Consider the following 19,495-nt stretch of genomic DNA (forward strand, 5'->3'; position numbering starts at 1 on the left):
CCGTCGAGATTTGAAAGAGTTAGCGAATCATAAGAGTATCATATCTATCATACAAACGTCAACCATAGCCTTGTCCAACCGATATTCGGCGACGAGTTTTAAGACGTTTAAGTGCTTAAAACAAGAGGAAGCTGACCCTGGTCCGGCGCGCGTCGCCTTTGCCGCGCCGGCCCATGCCGTACTGTCACATGGCCGTGTCGGACGAACTCCCCCCCGGCTTCGCGTCCGAGCCGCCCCCGCCCCCGGCCTCGTCGTCCCGCGCCGTCCTGCTGGCCCCCGCCCCGCCCGCTGACAGACCCGTGAAGTCCAATTTGTACTGCATGAAAATCGTACCATTAATTATAACCCATCGATTGCTACAGTAGAGTTTCCTCTATTTCGCATTTTATCTCAGTCATCAAGTTAAAAGATGCGAAGTAAAGGAAACCAGAATCATCATCACGTCTACACCACCGCTAACGCACCCACCGAGAGAAACGCCATGCATACGTACCCATTTTTATTTAACACTTATTACAACAATAATAATTAGTATGATTTTAGCTTTGGATTAGTTTCAATATAAATATTGAACGACAGCAAAAATGTCGAATCGAAAACTAGCAATAAATCATTAAATAGAAATAGCGGTGGACTTAAAGTTTATAAGTGACTTTATAAACCTTAAGAACATTTATCTTTGATCACACATAGACTAATCTAAATAGTTATTATAAACTGTCATTGCAACATCACATAAACAACATTCATTAATTAGCTATGGGTAAACACCATCAAACAATTCTACACTAATTTTCAGTTAACCACGATGTAGATGTAAAGGCCTCTGATTGTATAAGTACTGTATTACAGTGAAAACAACGTTGTTAGTGAAGTACACAATAAAACTTTAACCACACGTATACCTACATTAACCATTCAATACACTATTTTCACTCTTAAATGTAGATGCTTTTCGTAAATTTGGCTTCCAATACATAGGAACTCTCTCGGGCATACAAAGGGAGTACTGAAATTGTGGAAACAGAATAAAACTTAATTTGGGAGTAAAAATGTAGCGTTAGTGGCTCTTTGGAGTTGTTTATCTTGGTCATGTAGAAGGTAAAATCAGAGAATTAAAGATACTAAATTTAGGTATAGGGTAAGATACCACAATAACATGCTTCGATGCTACCAACAAGGAAAGTAACTCAAGGTAACAAGGTAACAACGTACAAAGATAAATAATTTGAAATCATAACTTTTTCATTGAAAGAATTACCGTAGTGGGTAATAAAGTGTATGGCCCAGATTGTCCTATAATCGATATTATATTTCAGTAATATGCGGATTCGTGAGAAGCACCCGTTAATTAAAATAGGTCAAACGAAAAATAAACATTACGATAAACTCTGACACCAAGAACAAATATACTAAGTATCTCTATATCAATCTAAAATCTAAATACTAAGGAAGATTTATTCTCGTTATAATAAGTGTTAGAAAGCTGATTTTTATGCCATAATTTTAAAAGCATATTATTTTAATAAAGTTTTCTTTATCTCGAAAATAAATCTTCATACTGTAAAAACACACTGTTCACCCCCTCAAGTCTAATAGACATCAACGAAAAAATCTTTAAAGTACTTAACAGGTGCAACACTCTGGTGCCTTTTAACCACTCCCATACTCTTCTCCCACGGCAAAGGTACCTAAGGAACATTACGTTCCAATGCACTAAATATTTATTTTGTCTAAAAAATCTCTATAGGTTTTTAAAAATGTGCCATGTGTTGCATTTACAATCGAAAATCAAACAATTTATTTAGTGTGTAAATTATGGATCACCTTATTTGCGCAGTCGAAACACGTTGTTACAACTTTGCTAATGACATTCATGAGGTGTTTGGTCTCTTGAATGACATTATCAACTTTGCTAAAGGTTGCTGCTCGCCCCACCGTGGGTTCCTTGACCGTAAATTGCAGTTGTTGCACATACGTCGGGACTTTGTCCAAGTGTTCTAATAGCTCCTTCTTGGCTGTACCTGCCGGCACCTTTTCAAAAATATCACTGTTAATTTTAATTTTTCTGTAAATATTTATAGTAGTTTGGAACTAATTGTGGTTTAAGAAAATAATTATACCTGATATGAAAACTGCCGCACAATTTTATACAGTCTATTCGCTTCTTCTGCAAAATATTCTGCTTGCGTAAAAAGATCTTGGGTTGTATTAAGTCGACCTTCACCTTTCGTAAATTGGTACATAGCAAAGGCCATGGAAGACATATTTTTTGCTCTGAAAAGATTTAGGTTATTATGTTAGGTATGAAAGAAATTAATGGTAAGATTGTTGTACTGAATAGGTCGGTGTAAAATATACCTCTTTACAATGTCATTATTTTCATCAGCGCCTTGCCATTTCTCGGTTTCCGCATCCATCTCGGAAGACATCATCTTCATTTCTAGTCCCGATTTAGCAATCTTGGCTTGTTCATCGGAATCCAAGCGAACCGCCTTTAAGGGTTTGCTAGTTGTACCATGTTTCTGAAAGAATCGGGAGGCTCAAAAAGGGATGGAAAACTAGAAGTAATTTTAAAAAGGTTTATTTAATTTACCCCAGGTCTAGGTAAACTGCTGTATTGTTGCTTATCGGGCCTCTCGTCAGTTAAGTCTAAGAGTTCCCTGGCAAGGCGGGCAGCGTCTGCAAGCAACCAGGCCCACATATCTACGAACACGTCGAGGTTCTCCCGCGCTGCGGCGGAGCCCGGGTGCGCCGCCAGTGTCCGCGCCGCCGTCACAACTTGAGGACCGTATATCCTCAAATTGATTTCAGCAAATTTTGCACTAACTTGAAGGGTCTCGGACATCGCTATATGCCTAAGCAATTTGCATACCTGTTGAAGTGCCAGTTTGCAACATAACATTTAAAAGTTTCATTAGACCTAATTATTGGTGATCGTGACATATTTGTTGTAACTTCACATAGGGTCTGGTAAAATTACTGAAAAGTGAAAAGAAGACCACATTTCACCAGCAATATTTGTATTTATTTCTTATTGAATGGAAATACTCGTTTATAATCGAGATAAGGCAGTCTATAATATCATACAAAAGTAACTTAGAAACAAAACAAAACCTGCCTCGATAATATGATCTAATTGCTCATGAAGCTGGCTGGCTATATTGTGCAGTCTCTCTGATTCTCTCTCACCACAGGAACTAGCTGGAAAGTGGAAAAATACAACGTGTGTTATATCGATATTAAAGTTTATTCTAACTTCGCTAGCGTCTGCGAACACCTCTGTGATGTGGTATATATTTTGGTTAGTACAATTTTGTTATGAAGTAGGTTACAAATACATGGATATAACAACGATACTTGGTGTACTTTTGTAGGTACACTTTTAGTTATTATACGTTTTAATAAATCATTAGTTTTCCATTTTGTTTGCTTTAACTTTAGAATAACCAGTACACACAAGTGTTCGCTGCTCATACAAGTACGACTATACCTAATTTTCGTCGTAGGTTACCTATGTGCGCGAGGTCGGAGGCAAGTTTTCTCGCTTGTTCGGCGAGAGGAGCCAAGTCGCGCGCTTGGTCCCTCGCGGCGGCGACCAGCGCGCGTTCCAGCTCTGCGGCCGCACTGGTGGCGCCCGCACACGCGCTTTCCAGTGCAGCTAAAGTCCCACTTACACCCTGTTCCTCCTAAAATTGCGGTCTTTTTACATTTTTATGCACTGCAATTTCAAGATTTTTTTAAGTAACTCGCACAGGATAACTACAGTGTAAACAGATAATAAATTGTTATACGATGAGACTATAAGATTGCATTAGTAGTAACATAGGATTTTAACCTTTCAAATTGATTAGATAGACATCCAAAATGTTACTTACTAAGGATACAGCGACCGACACTAATCTCTCTAATTCATACGCTATTCTTTCGGCCAGGGCAAGTATTCTCTGACGGTGTTCGTGCGAGGTATAGGCGGAGTCAGTGAAGTCGTGTGTGCGTTCGACGAGCGCTCTCAGGGTTGATGCCAAGGCTCTTCTTCTGGGCCCATCAGCACCACCGCGCGCCCTTGCTGCGCGGACCTGCGTCGACAACCCTCGCAGGGCACCTAATGCAGTTCCAGCTTCCCATTGAGCTGCCTACCAAAAATCCAATACGCGATCTATTGGTGCTTCATATCCGATTAGGTATGATTAAACCATCTCGACAACTACATAAATCGTAAACAGTGTTGCGTACTGGGTGATTTAAAATCATTCAAATGACCTGTCGGCTGTCTGCAATGGTTTAATTATACAGGCTGTACCTAACATGCATTTAAAAAATAGAATAAATGAATTAAACTATTTTTGACCATTATAAGCATTTCTAAATTGATTGCCTTTTACAGTACATTATTTCATCACACGCGATAGCTTTTAAAATGTTTATTATTGAACAAAATGGACGAAACGTATAAAATTATATATATAAGAGAGAACGTGTAGGCTTATGGTGTTACGCGCAAGCTTATCTGCCTATTTAAAGATTTACATAATTTAATATATTTTTGAGGCACGAAGCGTTGACAGCTTATGAGTTTGCCAATTTAGCGTGATTTTGCACTGTCGAATAGCTATCTCGTATACGTCTGAATAAATGAGGCAGGTATATTTTTAAAAACTGGTAACTGAAGCATAGCATAAATGTAGAGAATGCGATGGAAGATTTTTTAATTCTTTCATAATAAGTATTTTAACTATGCTTCCCCACTCTCTAAGAAATGATATATTGAAATTGCATTTATTAGTTACATAACTGTTGACGACTACGTTTATCTCACTTACACATTTCAGAAGTTTGGGAGAGCATTATCTAAAGTGGCTTGTACAAGCATTATGTACATTACTACTAAAAGTACGTGTGTTGATTTGAAAAAATAGAATAATATTTTGTTTTACCTAAACAAATTCTTTATACCTGTTCTTGACTGTCCGAGAAAGGTTGCAACTACAATAAAAATAAAAGTGTTTATCTTAAAAGATGGAAAATAAGATAAGAAATATAATGAAAAGATTTACAGCTTGTAACTCATGCCACACTTAAAAAATGTGAGTGAGTATTTAAAAGTTGAAAGTGTAATGTATAAAGTTTAAACACGCAAGACGTAACCCAGATCTTTGTCCATCGGGTCAATTGTATTAAAGATCATTATCTCGTAAATAAGGGCAAAGCCAACGGAATAAACCTGTCTGAAAAATTTATACCAATGGTGTTTGTTAGAAGAAATATAATTCCAGAATTTTTCTGCTCATACTGCAGACCTACATACTTATACATTTTACAAACTGCAGAAAACAAGTCACTATCCATTCATTAAACTAGATAAATTCGTTAAACCGATTTTGTTATGTAGGTAACTAAGTTTTACTAATATCATACCTATGATAAAAGTATTATTAGCTATAAATAAAACTAGGATGTGGATTGTGGACTATGCAAATGGCAGAGTCAAGCTTACCGAAATATACATCGTCCAACTGATTTCCTATTCGGGATACGTTAAAGAGTTATTCCACCCTTTCTAAATAAAGATTTATAGCTGAAAATAGTATATTAAAACTTAAAGGCATCACTATTTAACATCTATCATGAAAACCTCTCTATTTATTCATTTATTTATTTATTTAATTATTTATTGCACACACAAAAGAAATAGAGACACATAAAGTACAGATAAGATTAAAATAATGTGTACAAACGGTGGCCTTATCGCTAGATAGCGATCTCTTCCAGGCCATATCTATCTATATGTCTATCAATATATTATATATTCTATATCAAATCAGCTCTTTTAAAAATAAGTGAAAATAGAAAATAATTAATGTTCATGTAAAAATCACTATACGAATTGAATTAAATTAAGTAAATGAACATCTCTTAACACTTGTTATGTAAATATATTTGAACGAAAATAAAGATAAGTGCACTGATACAAAAAATCTAGTGTGCAAGTTATTGGATATTCAGTATTGAAAGGCATAAAGAATTATACCTAAATACACGGACATTTAAATTATCGGTAAATAAACCATGCAACGTAGTATATAGGGAAGATTTTGACTCTACAATTTGCAAGAATACGATTCATAATACCTAATATGTACTACTTCGAGGTCAAAGATAATAATCGAAAACCGTTACCTAATTCTATTTGTTACGAGAAGTCATACTACACTAATAGGTGTCATTAAAATTTTGTCATGCAAAACAAACGTTCACTTGAATGTGAAAAATAAAGCGTGTTATTGTAGCGCATTACATTAAACTCAACCTGTTGTATCGTGGGAGCTTTTATAAGCCTCAGTCCTATTCATCAAGTGGAGATTTAATACAAAACGTCGTACTCGGTGATTAGAGCGTAACTATATGAAGTCAATAAAGGTGTTACGTTTACGACAAAATGTTATACGGGAAATACGTCGCAAAAGTATTTTTTATAGTTATTGGAGCGAAGCCAGTGTTTAAATCAATTTGTGTGCACGTAAGCGCCATATTCACGACTGTTGATGTGTTTATGAAGGTCCTACGCTTTTACGTTCTCTAGGCGGCTATCGTGATAGTATTTGGTTTTCGACCTAAATTTATTTTCACAATAAAACTTTAACCCATGTATATTTTACTCATTTATCGATTATTCAGAATTAAAATGTATATACCTAGTAAGGAAGTCATTGCATTAAAAAGCTCTGCAATAAATTAAAAATGTGTATAAGATGCAAAAATAAAGTGCAGTAATAAAAAATAACGAGACAACAATACAACAATAACGCGACATTATAACGATTTGACAAAGTTTTAAAAAAGCTTATTCAAATTTAGTATAAGAAGGCTCACCTGCTCTTTATCACGAGAGTAGGTTACCTTAATAAATAAATTGTGAGATAAGTAATATTATTTTATCGTTCGTCGTTATACGTAAAAAGTTCTTATTTAGGTATATATTTATCATGCTACGAATTTATTGTGCAAAACATTTTCCATATCCATCCATTAGAGTAGGTAGATATAACTCAAGATAACTCACGCGTAACTTTTTTCCAAAATTGTTGTTATTAATATGTAAAAGTGAAACAGTATAAATGTTTAATCAGACCTCTTGTGATTGCTCCTCGTGACCAGGCAGACCGTCTCGAACTACGTAATGTATCAGGTCCATAGCCCGCCTCATTTGACAAAATACAGTGTCACGGTTTTCCCTCGCAGAGGCGCTCCCTGGATGCCTTAAACACGTCTACAACAAATAAAATAATAAAAATGTGTTAAGTATGTAGACATAGTATTGTATTATTATCTGTAATTAGACGAAATATTGTTGGTAGACCAGTTATGGAAAAAAAAATGTTGTGTGGTTTTATGAAACCACGGTAAAAGTGAAACTTTTTTTCAAACTATAGACATTTAACTAAAAATTATCGTATTTGTACGATAATTATCGTACGTATCGTGCGTCACGCGACATGCGCTACACAGACCAAAAAGTTTGAGACGATGTAATAAAAGTTTCACTTTAAAAGTGATGACAGATACCGAAAATTTTTATCATTATGATACTTATTTGTCCCTATATGAATATTAAACACAATATGCCTTCTGCCAATTCCACGTAAACATAACGTGGTGTACAAACGAAGAAATAATCTCACCCTTTGAATCTTCCAGAATGAATTCACACGAAAAATTATATGAGTAATACAATTATGTCTGACAAACTTTGTTTCCCCAACAAAGGAATTCAAACTATGTATATCGTATCTGGCTGTTAATTATATGCAATTGTAGTTAACGTGTGTAACATTCCTTCACAGGATTGCGGTGGACAAAGAGAATTGGGTTACATAACTTGGATCAATGTCCACTGGGGTTTTTCCCCCGTATAATTTACAAGTTACATTATTCAACCTGACTAATCACCCATTTCCGCTTGTGTATGTTTTTTGTATAAATTACTATGTACTAAGTAGTTAATAGTACTAACTATATTATAATTGGGATGACTTTTTTACTAGAACTGTTTTAATCATGATGCTACATTCTTAGCTTAGTCTAAATCTTGATCGGATATAAATCGTAGTATTATTTTTTTTATTAATTTATTAATCATGTAATGAGAAGTATAATAAACCTACGTGATACTTGTGCATATATACAGTCAGTCATTCACATAATAAATTGATATATTGGAATTTATACCATGTGTAAAGGCGAACGAATGTATGTAGTAATTCAGCTAAGACTTTATTTTCATTGGATTGAAAGAAACGTAAGTATTTGTAAGAAATAAGGTATTTGTATGAGTGCTTGGGTAAAAGCTCTGACAAATTAAGGCCTGTAAGGGCGGGCAGCTGTTAACGCGCCCTCCGTAATCTCGAGTAGCCTAAGCCTTCCTTTGTTCTCTAAAATATATCTCTAAATCTTTTAAAATCTTATAGGTATTATAGGTAGTATCATACAAAAATTGTATCGATTTCCATTCCGTTAAATTTTAGCCCATTCCAAATCTTAATAATGTCGCAACCTGTTTATAAGCTTCCATTTTAAAGCATAATAATTAAATGACGACTCTGAAGCACAATTTTAATTGTCCAAGAGTATTATTTAGCAAAAATGTAATTAGTTACTTGGCACTTTGTGAAACAGACTCTTGAATAAACCTTGAAATTGGATTGAAAGCTAGGCGTTAAAAGCTCTTTGTCACTGGAATATAACGTAATGTTACCTTTATTTAGTTTGAATGTAAAATTTTAAACCATGTAACGAGATTTGTTATACATATAAGCTAGTAGACATACAATTATTGAAGATTATAATTAGAATATATGATACACAGAAATGAATAAAAATGAAAAAAAAAAAAATCAGTCCAAAAATAGAAGGTAGACACTAGCACTAACAGATAATCAAAATGGTAAACAACAATAACTTATAGTTTGATTAATACGAGTTGAATGTCCAGGAAATAATCATAGACAGTAGAAACATTGTTGTCACCAACAAAGCGCCCGAGTCCGAATTGGGTTGATCCCACATAATTGATGACGAAGGCCTCTGAACGGTTCTAATTTGCGAGAGATGCGCATTCGACATTCCAATGGGAAATTTATGGCAACCCGAACCCTTTAATAACTGTTTCCTACGATTAATATTAAATGAAATTTCCACAGGCCCTCATTGAAGACGCTCTGTTGATTTATTTGAAATGGTTGTGAGGACTTCAAAAGTTAAACGTTGCGTAATTTGAAATAAATCAATTTGAGGTTAGATTTAAGTGAGTCGATGAAAATTTAAACATGTTAATATGGAAATGGAAAATTATGTTTGGTATAACTTTTCCACGTGTTGTATGATTAATTAGAGAAATTAAATTTCAAGCTCCCATTCAACTTTGATGTTTCTTATATTATTAGGAATGATTCTTTACAAATAAAAAATTCAAAGAAATGGAGTTTCATTTACACTTTTATGAGGAATAGAAAAATACCTATCCTAGAATGTTTCCGATAATTTGATAGTCAATAACACAGTTTAAATTATATTGAACACATACCTTTGATGACGTAAGAAGCATTAGCGTAGATCGTTCTAGAACATTCCTTGCTGCCGCCACTTGTGCTCTTCGTCTCTCGTCCCTGAGGTCAGCTCTCCGCTCCGCCGTGAGCCTCGCCAGCTCCACCATACTCCCGCCGAACTCCGTGAAAGCTCGCACGAATTCTGCAAAGTTGGACACCGACTCCAGACGATCCAATGAACGTGCCACCTGCCCATATGTACAGAATTCACAGTCAAGTTAGGTATAAACTAACTTTGGAGTTTGGACACTTTATGTATGCAGCAGTTTCCTGCTAGCGTAATTATGACAGAAATTTTCAACCGTGTTAGTTTAGCATACTTTACTTGGTAATATTAGGTAACAGAGATAGGTATGTAACTTAAAAAATATATGTATATTTTGGAATTGTAAAAATATCATTTTAAAGCAAAGGGACTTCATTGATGATAAGATTATGCTTGAAAAATTATAGATCTATTTGCCATGACTTTGCTTAGTTTGTTAAATAATTTAAGTGAGATTATTAAAAATAATATTTTCAAAGTTACGACACCTATAATGGGAACAAAATGAATTTTTTATAAAATAAAACCTTAAGAAGGGTATCCATTGTTTCAAAATAACAAAAAAGCGACGAACTTTTTTCTCACCTTTCAGCGTTTGCTAAAGGTTAATTCTTTACTGCTTTCTTGTACATAAAACGTGGAATATGCTTAAATGTATTTCATACATGTAAGGAAACATGAAAATAAATCAGTTAACATATTCGACGTTCTCGTGACTCGATGTAGCGTTTAGTCGTGACAAATAATCGTCAATTCGGAGCTCTACTGCTTTATTGGAGAAAAACTTGTAGATTACACACGATAAGACTTTATACAACTTTCCTCGCGTAATTCTATTTTACTAATTCTATAATGAGTATAATGACTAAGCGTTGAATTGTACTTTTGAATATTTTGCTGGCTAACTTATACTAACATTTAAATAAAAATAAACTTAAGTATACATTTAAATAAAAATAATCATAATATTCTATGAACAGATCGCATATTATGCAAAAGTATTGCAATGCCTGGAATAAAAAAGTAAAGTTGAGCATGAATGCTACGGGAAGTAATCCAAACGAACCAGAGAAGATTAACATTTGATTTAATATGGAACATACTCTTATTGTATAAATGTTCTTACGTTATGTGATCAACGTTCATATGCCGTCCTATTTCAAAAGGAGCTAGGCAATGAAATTGTCGTAGCGATGTAAGTACACCTAACCTAACCTTATCCTTAGCTAATAGCAATTGCCGCACAACCACCATATCAGCCAGCAGCAGGACCCTCGTGACCGCGGCGAGGAGGCCGCGCGCCGCCGTCACCATGCCCGTGCCGTCTGACCCTGTGCATACGCGTTCGATGGCACGACCTGGTTACAAAATATAAATTAAATAAGAACTTAATACAATAGAAAGAAATAATGCTTAGTTAACACCACCATATAATATAAACAAAAATATAGATATTCATACAGTGAAATATAGAGCCACATCCTTTTTGGACGTTGGATAGAAAAATATTTACTCATAATAATTAATTAATCGGTGTGGTGCTTAAAGGGTAACTATTTGTTAGAGAGCCTGATAAATAAAAATATATAGTGACTCTATCAGTTTTTCTCTTTGTAGGTAAAGTTTTTTATACAAAGCTAATTTTGATTGTAAAAAAAAAGGAATTTTAAAGCTCTCTTTTGTCGCCAAAATTTTAGTTGAAGAGGGAAAAATAGTTACCTATCGCAAAAAATCGCGAAGTTTTCGTAAGGCAGCTATAAATAAAGACAATACGACCGTCTTTTGGTGTAGTGGATGAACCACGTGTCATTGTGAGTTCATCACAAATATCAAAAGTCAGTCTGGTAGCTTATAGAAGCTATGACCTAGTTGTTTATATTCATGGAAAGCAGATCGATTAGTATATCAGAGCTTTTAATAATAATTTATCTGCCCCAGAGACAAGGATTTATTATGGTAAACAATAAGCAACAATCAGTGATAATTTTATACATATATTTCTGGCGCTTTTTTATTCATTTGACAAATTCGAATAGCAGGTAATTAATTATTGAGTAAACTTTATGTATAAGCAGCTCTGAATTCACATAACTTTACACTATTGATGCTATACAGGTATGTCAGCATAAATTTTGCATAACGAGTGTTTTATTATACCATACCAATATGAAATATTTCATATCTCTACAAAAACTTTCAATAACCAATAGCATTACATTTGTTTCCATTAAGCTAATGAGTTACAATTGCCTTAGACCACGCTATGATAAAAATCAATTCAATGATACAGCCACAGTTTAATTTGTACAAGTTTCGATAAATTACACTGTAAAAAATGTCATAAAGTAGGTAAACACTGTCAAAAATAGCTCGCAACTTTAATTAATGTAATAAGAGAGCTGTAATTTATTGCAACATCTTGGCAACAAAGAAGACTGTACCATTCACTCGCGTTATTACATTCTTGTGATCAATAATTAAAGTAACTTAGAGTAATTAAATATACTACTACTTTTCATCTGTACAGTAAAAAAGGTTTTTTTTTGGTCTAAAACATTTAAAGGAAAGTTGTTATTAATAGCCTTTTAGGGGAGGTACTACTAATAGAGATAACTTTTATTTTAATTCAACCCTTTTCGCAAAATATAATAATTGGGAAATGGGTTCCGTCAGTTGCAGGGATCAGATATTTTATACGTTCTAAAATAAGATATGTCCCAGTACAACGAGGAGGGTAACAAAAGGGCTTTAGTAGTCTATAAATAACAGGGCAGTAGGGTTGAACCTAAGTAATTAAAACTCAGAGTTGACAATAAAGTTTATGTTTAAATATATTTTTGGGATAAGCAAATTTGCAGGTATTAGTGCAGTTCACTAGGATAGTTCCTTAGGATGAAATTAGTAGGTACTTTCTTGGTATAAATAGTCTGCTTGAGAAAATAGGTTTAAATTTAGGTTTACTTCCAAAGTTGGAGCTAACTTTAACAAACAACTACTACTTGAATAAACCATGACTTTTAGTTCCGGTTAAAAGCAAAATTATGTTTATGAAAAAGTCTCGTACAGTCGTACTAGGGTGGATGACATGAAGTCGTAGAGCAGCGGTTTCTTGGCATTTCAGTGGGAACTTACAAAAAAACAAAATGAAGGCTCATAACTTGTCCGTAGTGAAAATCGATCAAAAAGGTGCGTAATGCACACTCCATACTTCACGAGCGGACACGGGACTTCACACCAAATACTAGTTGCGTTACGTTTTGTGAAAAAGAAATTAATTCTAAAAAAATCATATTAAAATAGAACTTAAGAAATGTAGGTTAAAAATTAACGGGTTGAAAATCATTTGCATAGCTTTTGATATCGCTTACGGCTCGTTGGAGCGGCAGTAACGCTTAAATAGGATTAATAGCCCGAATCAGAATATGAAACTTGAATATTTCGTATTTTATCTACAACTTTTAAAAATAGCAGAAGGTCTGATATAAACGAAAGTTATCTCTTTCACCCGTGCCAACCTTGACCAAATAAATCGTAAAATCCTCTAAACAACGAAAGGTGAACGAACGGTATCAAAATGAGTTTATCTAAAACGGTCGTTGAGCAGGATCTATTTGAAGACGCGATACTTCTTAAAATGAGCTATTAACAAAATCTCGAAGCAAATGATTAGCTACTAAATGAAGAATCTTCAGAAGTATTTTATCTTTACAGTCTACGAGTAGATAGATGAAAAGGACGCTTAAATTTATTTAAATATCTAATTAAGTTACAACTCCCCGCAGTGGTGTTTCGTATGATACCGCCTCGAATAACTACACCTAGTTAAGCCTAAAATTTTGCAGCGGTAATTTATATAACTTTGCGAAAGCTGAAGTTATAAGCTCTCTGTAGTCGCAGATAATCGTGTTCTCTCAGTAAAGTGCTACTATCTTACTTATGTTTGTAACTAGATAACGCACGCGACTTCATCCGCTTTCCGGTGTATATTATTTGGCAGTTGGCAAATCGTATACTTTTTCTCCAAAAAGTGCCCGGTGAAAGTCTCGTCAAGATCGAATTAGTAGAAGTGTGTTTTATAATAAATACTAATTAGTAATAGTCATGTATTATAGAAACTCTTGTAAAGTATACTTACACGTTTTAATTAAAAGTGAATTAATTTTACAATCACAAACACTTCCATTTTATTTACTAGTAGGTAGTCGTTAACTGAAAACACCTTAAAAATATAAGTTATATCAGAAGCACCTGGTGCGAGCTAAATCGCTGTAATTTATAAAATATTGAAGTACACTTAAGATAGTCTGAAGAAATAAATAGGCCAATGGAGAGTCGGTCTCCTGCACTGGTCTTATTTTTCTTCGTTTATTTTACAGACTTGTCACAGTTTTTATAGGTACATATAAATATTATTTATGCAGCCGAAGATATTATTATGTTCTTATTCTATATAGCTTTGAATGTGGATTGGTCAAACAAAATATCGAAAAATCACATTCGACTACCAAATCCTAAAATACTTTATACGAGCTGTGAGAGAGTAAGTTCATATATCATTTTTGACGTTTGGATAACATCACAATATTCAAATTTTTACAACATTTTTCAACAGAGATGAAAAATCACTCATGTTATTTATATTCCTTGAAATTTTATGATGACGATTATGTGACGGCTACGAAGAAAACTCTTATTATGGCTACTAAAACTCGTTAAATATTACATCTTTTCGATATTCAATTACCGATAACTTTAAACAATATCATGTAGGGGCGTACAAAGGCATAAAACGAACCCTTTGTCAAAGATAAAATGGCAGTAAGAAAGTCAATGAGCCATGCGTATGAGAAATTTTATTTTATGGACGGTCTATATTTTGCTAAAGCTTCCACCCTCGAATATAACTTTGACCTAACATTTTTGAGTATGTCAAGAACGTCAGTAAACGTTGAGACGTTTTTAATTAATTCTCGTATATTTTCATTCAAAGGTACTCGAGAAGTTCTTGCTCTTAGACCTCTTCATACATTTCATTCACTAATGTTAATATAACGTGAAAAGGTCGCAAGGCGTGATCCACATTTAATGTAAAAAGGGAAGAAATCTGTATTTACTTTAGTATTGGCCAGTAGGCGTAGTCTCGACACTAATCGACATCGATATCGACCGAAATCGGTCGGTAACTAACGATTATCAGTAACCAATCAGTAACTATAGTATAGACCTAAAAAATTTAGTGTTCTTTTTCCAAGAAATTTAGCTTAGTTTTAGGGAATAGATAGTAAATTAAAATTAGTTATATTAATTTTCGCATTATTACAATTGCAATTGCATATAAAAAAAGCAAATTTTATGCACACAAAAACATGGCAGTTTATTTAATTTTAATCAAATTCGATATTTTTTATATCAATCGTTTAATTAATGTTCTATTAATTACATATTCATGGAATCCAAAATTCCATGTATGGCAACCTCTTTATTTACTTTTTTGACATTTGACATCAATCATCAATCATGAAAATAATATTTCTATCAAAATAAATATAAATTGTGTGTTTTCAAGAGGATAATTTTTAATTATGTTCTTAAAAGTCCTATAAATCTATTGGATAACAAATATCCTAAGAAAATATCAATCTGCGTTATGTTTTTATATAGTTAAAGCTATTAGTTTTAGTTTAGTAATATTTTGTTATTTGTGAAGTGCAATAAAATTCTAATCAAAAGACTCCAAAAGCTCTACAAGATAATTCTGCTCAATTCGAAGCCTTTTGAGAAATCTTTAAGACATCATAGAAACTGACGGAACTAAAACTAAGGACGGAACGGATAATTTGTATCACTTGTATTTTTAGCTTGTATTATTATATTATATTATGTGCATCATTGTATATTTTATTACAGTTAATAAGCAAAAGATGCAATGCAATTGATTTAGCGGTTCACGGTTAATATTATTTATGTGTTAAATATAAATATTTATCTATAAATTTTATATTTTACAGATGAACAAGTTACTAGAATTATTATGTTGGTGAGGGATGATGGTTTTGAGCCAAATTTTCAACTACGCTATTATAAACTGTTAAATTAAAATTTTCTAATAAATTTATTTCGTAATTGGATCGTTTTATTTTATTTGTATTCATCTGTATAATTTTATTATCCTAGAAGTTCAAAAAGAAATTAATCGAATATGAATGCAATAATTTAGGCTGAATAAATGCAGACGGCAGTACACTATTTTAATATTTATTTAATACTAGCTTCCGCCCGCGACTCCGTTCGCGCGGATGTCGGTCTTCGCGTGGATGGTTTATTTCTCCATTTTGAGTAGGTACCTCTGACAATAAAATCTTATAAATATCAATTGGACCCAATTCCCAAATACGGCTAGGCCTATAATAATACGCAACGTGTGTTCGCGGTTCTACGGAACAACGTCTATGGATAAAACTGAAAAATTAAGATTAATTTTTTTCTACGTATTTTTCCAGGATAAAAAGTATCCTATTTTACGCCCAGGATAATAAGGTATAATTAAACTAAGTTTCATCGAAATCGAACCGCTAGTTTTCACGTGATGCCTTCACATACAGACAGACAGACAGACAGACAAAAATTTTTTTAATCACATATTTGGGTTTGGTATCGATCCAGTAACACCCCCTGCTATTTATTTTTTTAATATTTTCAATGTGCAGAATTGACCCTTCTACAGATTTATTATATGTATAGATAATATAAGAGGCTTCTTAACATTTTCAATAAGATTTTGAAACCATCTTAAAAATAAAACATTATTTGTTTATTTTATTTTAATTGCAATAACATGAAATAAGAGAAAAAAATATTGCGTTAAATCATAATATAGCATCGGAAGTGTGAAATATCTTCTATTTAATATAAAATTATAATAATATAAAATGTTTCCGATATTATCAACCGTACCTATCTACAAATCCACACAAACCGTAAGGCCCTTCTCCCATTTCGATACTTCTAGAATACGATACTCGAGTAGAATACTAGTTAGATATTTGCTCGCTGCCCGATGCTCGCATATTAAGCGACTGAAAAATGACTAAATTCATCATTATTGTGCCTCGTTTTTGTAGACGGACGCTATGTCGAGCGATTCCAGTGACGACGTAAAAGTAGGATGTACTGGATTCATCCATATATTGAAAGAAACATAAGTAAATTGTAGAGTTTTTATAGCCGCACGAGAACTACAACATGATGATAAGAATTATTTATCTTTCTTCCGAAGAGATACGCGCGAAACGCGACGCAAAAACGACCACCTATACTAGTCGCGGACGTGTAGGATACCGGTAGCGTAATGGGAGAAGGGCCTTCGAGATCTTGTCGAGATCAAACGTCAGTATCATAACGATTGACAATGTCAAAGAATAATTTGTTTTGACAATATTCGAATGTGTTGCAAAGAAATGATTTTCCAAATCCATGAAATCTATATTTTATTTATTTTTCATATATCTACGGAATTGAAATAATGATGTTATTAATTTAGATAAAAATGCATTGCTACAAGGCTATTATTATATAAATATTTTGACGCATAAAGGAAAGTTTTGTGAAGAATAAAAATTATAAACAAATATGTATCCATTGTATGCTTCCATCAAATTGGGGAGAGGTATTAAGCGACATCATTTTCATTGCTGAAGACGGGTCTATAAATAAGTTATCGGTAATTACCGACTAATTTGTACAGACTACAGGGGCAGGTCGGGTGGGAGCTGGTCCCGTCGGTCCCCTTGCCACCCACTGCAGGCCACAGGTGCGGTGTAAAGCCGTTTTATGGCACTTTAAATAAACGCACAAATTTAGTTTCAGTGCACAGCTGTTACCGAGATTACAATTAAAATAAATACTTTAGAATCAACCTGTTTTAAAACCATATTGGTTTCAACTGTTAATTGTTATCAGTCGAGTATGATATTGTAATTCGGTTTGATGTTATTCGCATATTATATAGTTTAATTTACATTTCCGCATCGAGTAACTCTTAGTAAGTTTCAATGCACAAATAAAACCATACTTATGAAATGTTTTATTGGCGTTTTATTTAATTTCCACGTTTTCAGTAAAGCTCGCTACTGAATACTGATGATGCGATTTATATGATTTATGGATATTGTATTTAAATATCACATACTCAATAAGAGTTTCAAAATCGGAATATTCCACACCACTTAATCATTACAAATTTGTCATATAAATTATTTATATTAATATTTGATTGTATGATATGATAAATTCATACATTAAACTCCTTCATGACAGTCACTTTTTAGCAATTTTCTGTGCTTTAAACAATGAATTCATCGCAGAATTTCATCCAGAATGAAATTGAAGTATATATAATGTTTACTGACGCTCGTGTTCACTTTCAAAATGAAGACGAGCGTTCCAAGGAATCATACATAATATGACATGTACATTTTACACAATAACTAAGCATTCGAAATATATAAGCATACTAGGTTTCTGCCCGCGGCTTCGCCCGTGCAGTTAAAAAAAGTCCGCATAGTTCCCGTTCCCGTGGGATTTTCGGGATAAAAAGTAGCCTATGTCCTTTCTCGAGTATCAAAATACAAAATATCGCCATACCAAATTTCACGAAAATTGGTTCACTAGTTTAGGCGTGATTGAGTAACAGACAGACAGACAGAGTTACTTTCGCATTTATAATATTATATAGGTAGTATGGAATTCTGACGTTGTCGAGTAAAATAAGATATAAGTCTGAACAATAAATCTCATCTAAAAACTGAACTCACAGCCCCGATTGTAATAGACTAGATTTGAGCTATTAATTTCAAAGATTTATGATTATGTTTTTCACCTTTAGAGTGGAACTGCTAAAAATATATTCTGAATAAAAATATGCTAAACTTAATCTACTTCTATGTACTTGTCATATGACTTACGAAGTTACGCGATACACTAAAAATAATATAAAAAGACATCGAGTCTATCTGAATATTATGTAGAATGTAGAGCAACATTAAAATACAGATATTTCGTGACGTTTCACTAGCTACCTACCTATTTTTAATAACATTCTTCCGAGTTTTATGGTAGGGAATATTTGATATTTCGTTTCCGAGCAGTATTTTTGATTTCACGCGGGAATCAGGTGTAAAAGTAGGTTACGTACGATATATATCTTCTTGGAATAACTTATGAAGCGTTAAAATATTTCATATGGTAACACTCTTTTATATGATCACGAATAATGCTAGAAGATTTTTTTGAGGAGACAATACAAGTTGGCAATTGAAATAAGTAATTTCTTATGTACATATTGATATTAAGTGAATATATTTATAATGTTAATAAAAAAGCATGTCGTATTGCAGATGGGCTAAAATATTGCATGCATCGCACACTCCTTTATATCACTCGAAATAAAAGCTGTTGCCGCGTCTAAAAAAATGTAACAACACACAACCAGCACTCGTCACTAATGAAAATAAGTGGGCTTCTACCTTTACATACATACTTGCGTTAGAATTCTCTGAATATTTTTGTATTCTCTCAAGCGACGTTAAATTTGCCCTGCATACAAAGTTAGCACGGTATATGCGTTCACATCCCACTGAACCTTATCTGCAAAACGCTGCAGTATTGACGCAGACTGCGGTAAAACCATATCGGTTTTACCAAATATCAATCTCCATAAATACATTCGAAGCAAATGTATTGGAAGCTACTAGAACTGCGAATTCGAAAGGCGTTTAGCATTTTCGTGACAGTTTATTTTATCTGATACAAAATACAAAGGAAACTAATAAAATATAAGGTAGTA

The 19,495-nt window shown here is 33.6% G+C and overlaps 1 protein-coding gene across 9 annotated transcripts in view; it reads right to left on the reverse strand.

The window, feature by feature from the left end:
* Nucleotides 1–52: 52 nt before the first annotated feature.
* Nucleotides 53–19,495, reverse strand: part of LOC123694471 (alpha-catulin) — a 49,450-nt gene continuing 30,007 nt past the window's right edge. For 2 of the 9 annotated variants that reach the window (XM_045639957.1, XM_045640440.1), the window contains exons 3-15: nt 10,867–11,009; nt 9,584–9,793; nt 7,133–7,270; nt 6,874–6,900; nt 4,957–4,986; nt 3,879–4,136; nt 3,494–3,689; nt 3,122–3,204; nt 2,597–2,875; nt 2,362–2,525; nt 2,124–2,277; nt 1,828–2,034; nt 53–316 (exon numbers count right to left, since the gene is read on the reverse strand). In XM_045639957.1, coding sequence (XP_045495913.1) covers nt 185–316; nt 1,828–2,034; nt 2,124–2,277; nt 2,362–2,525; nt 2,597–2,875; nt 3,122–3,204; nt 3,494–3,689; nt 3,879–4,136; nt 4,957–4,986; nt 6,874–6,900; nt 7,133–7,270; nt 9,584–9,793; nt 10,867–11,009 — 2,021 coding nt within the window. In that variant the 3' untranslated portion in view covers nt 53–184. Of the gene's footprint in view, nt 317–632; nt 1,010–1,827; nt 2,035–2,123; nt 2,278–2,361; nt 2,526–2,596; nt 2,876–3,121; nt 3,205–3,493; nt 3,690–3,878; nt 4,137–4,956; nt 4,987–6,873; nt 6,901–7,132; nt 7,271–9,583; nt 9,794–10,866; nt 11,010–19,495 lie in introns of those variants that run through there. The other 7 variants (XM_045640217.1, XM_045640360.1, XM_045640012.1 and 4 more) reach the window with 7 other exon arrangements.

Source organism: Colias croceus, chromosome 1 (assembly GCF_905220415.1).
Source record: "Colias croceus chromosome 1, ilColCroc2.1".
Classification (NCBI taxonomy): Eukaryota; Metazoa; Arthropoda; class Insecta; order Lepidoptera; family Pieridae; genus Colias; species Colias croceus.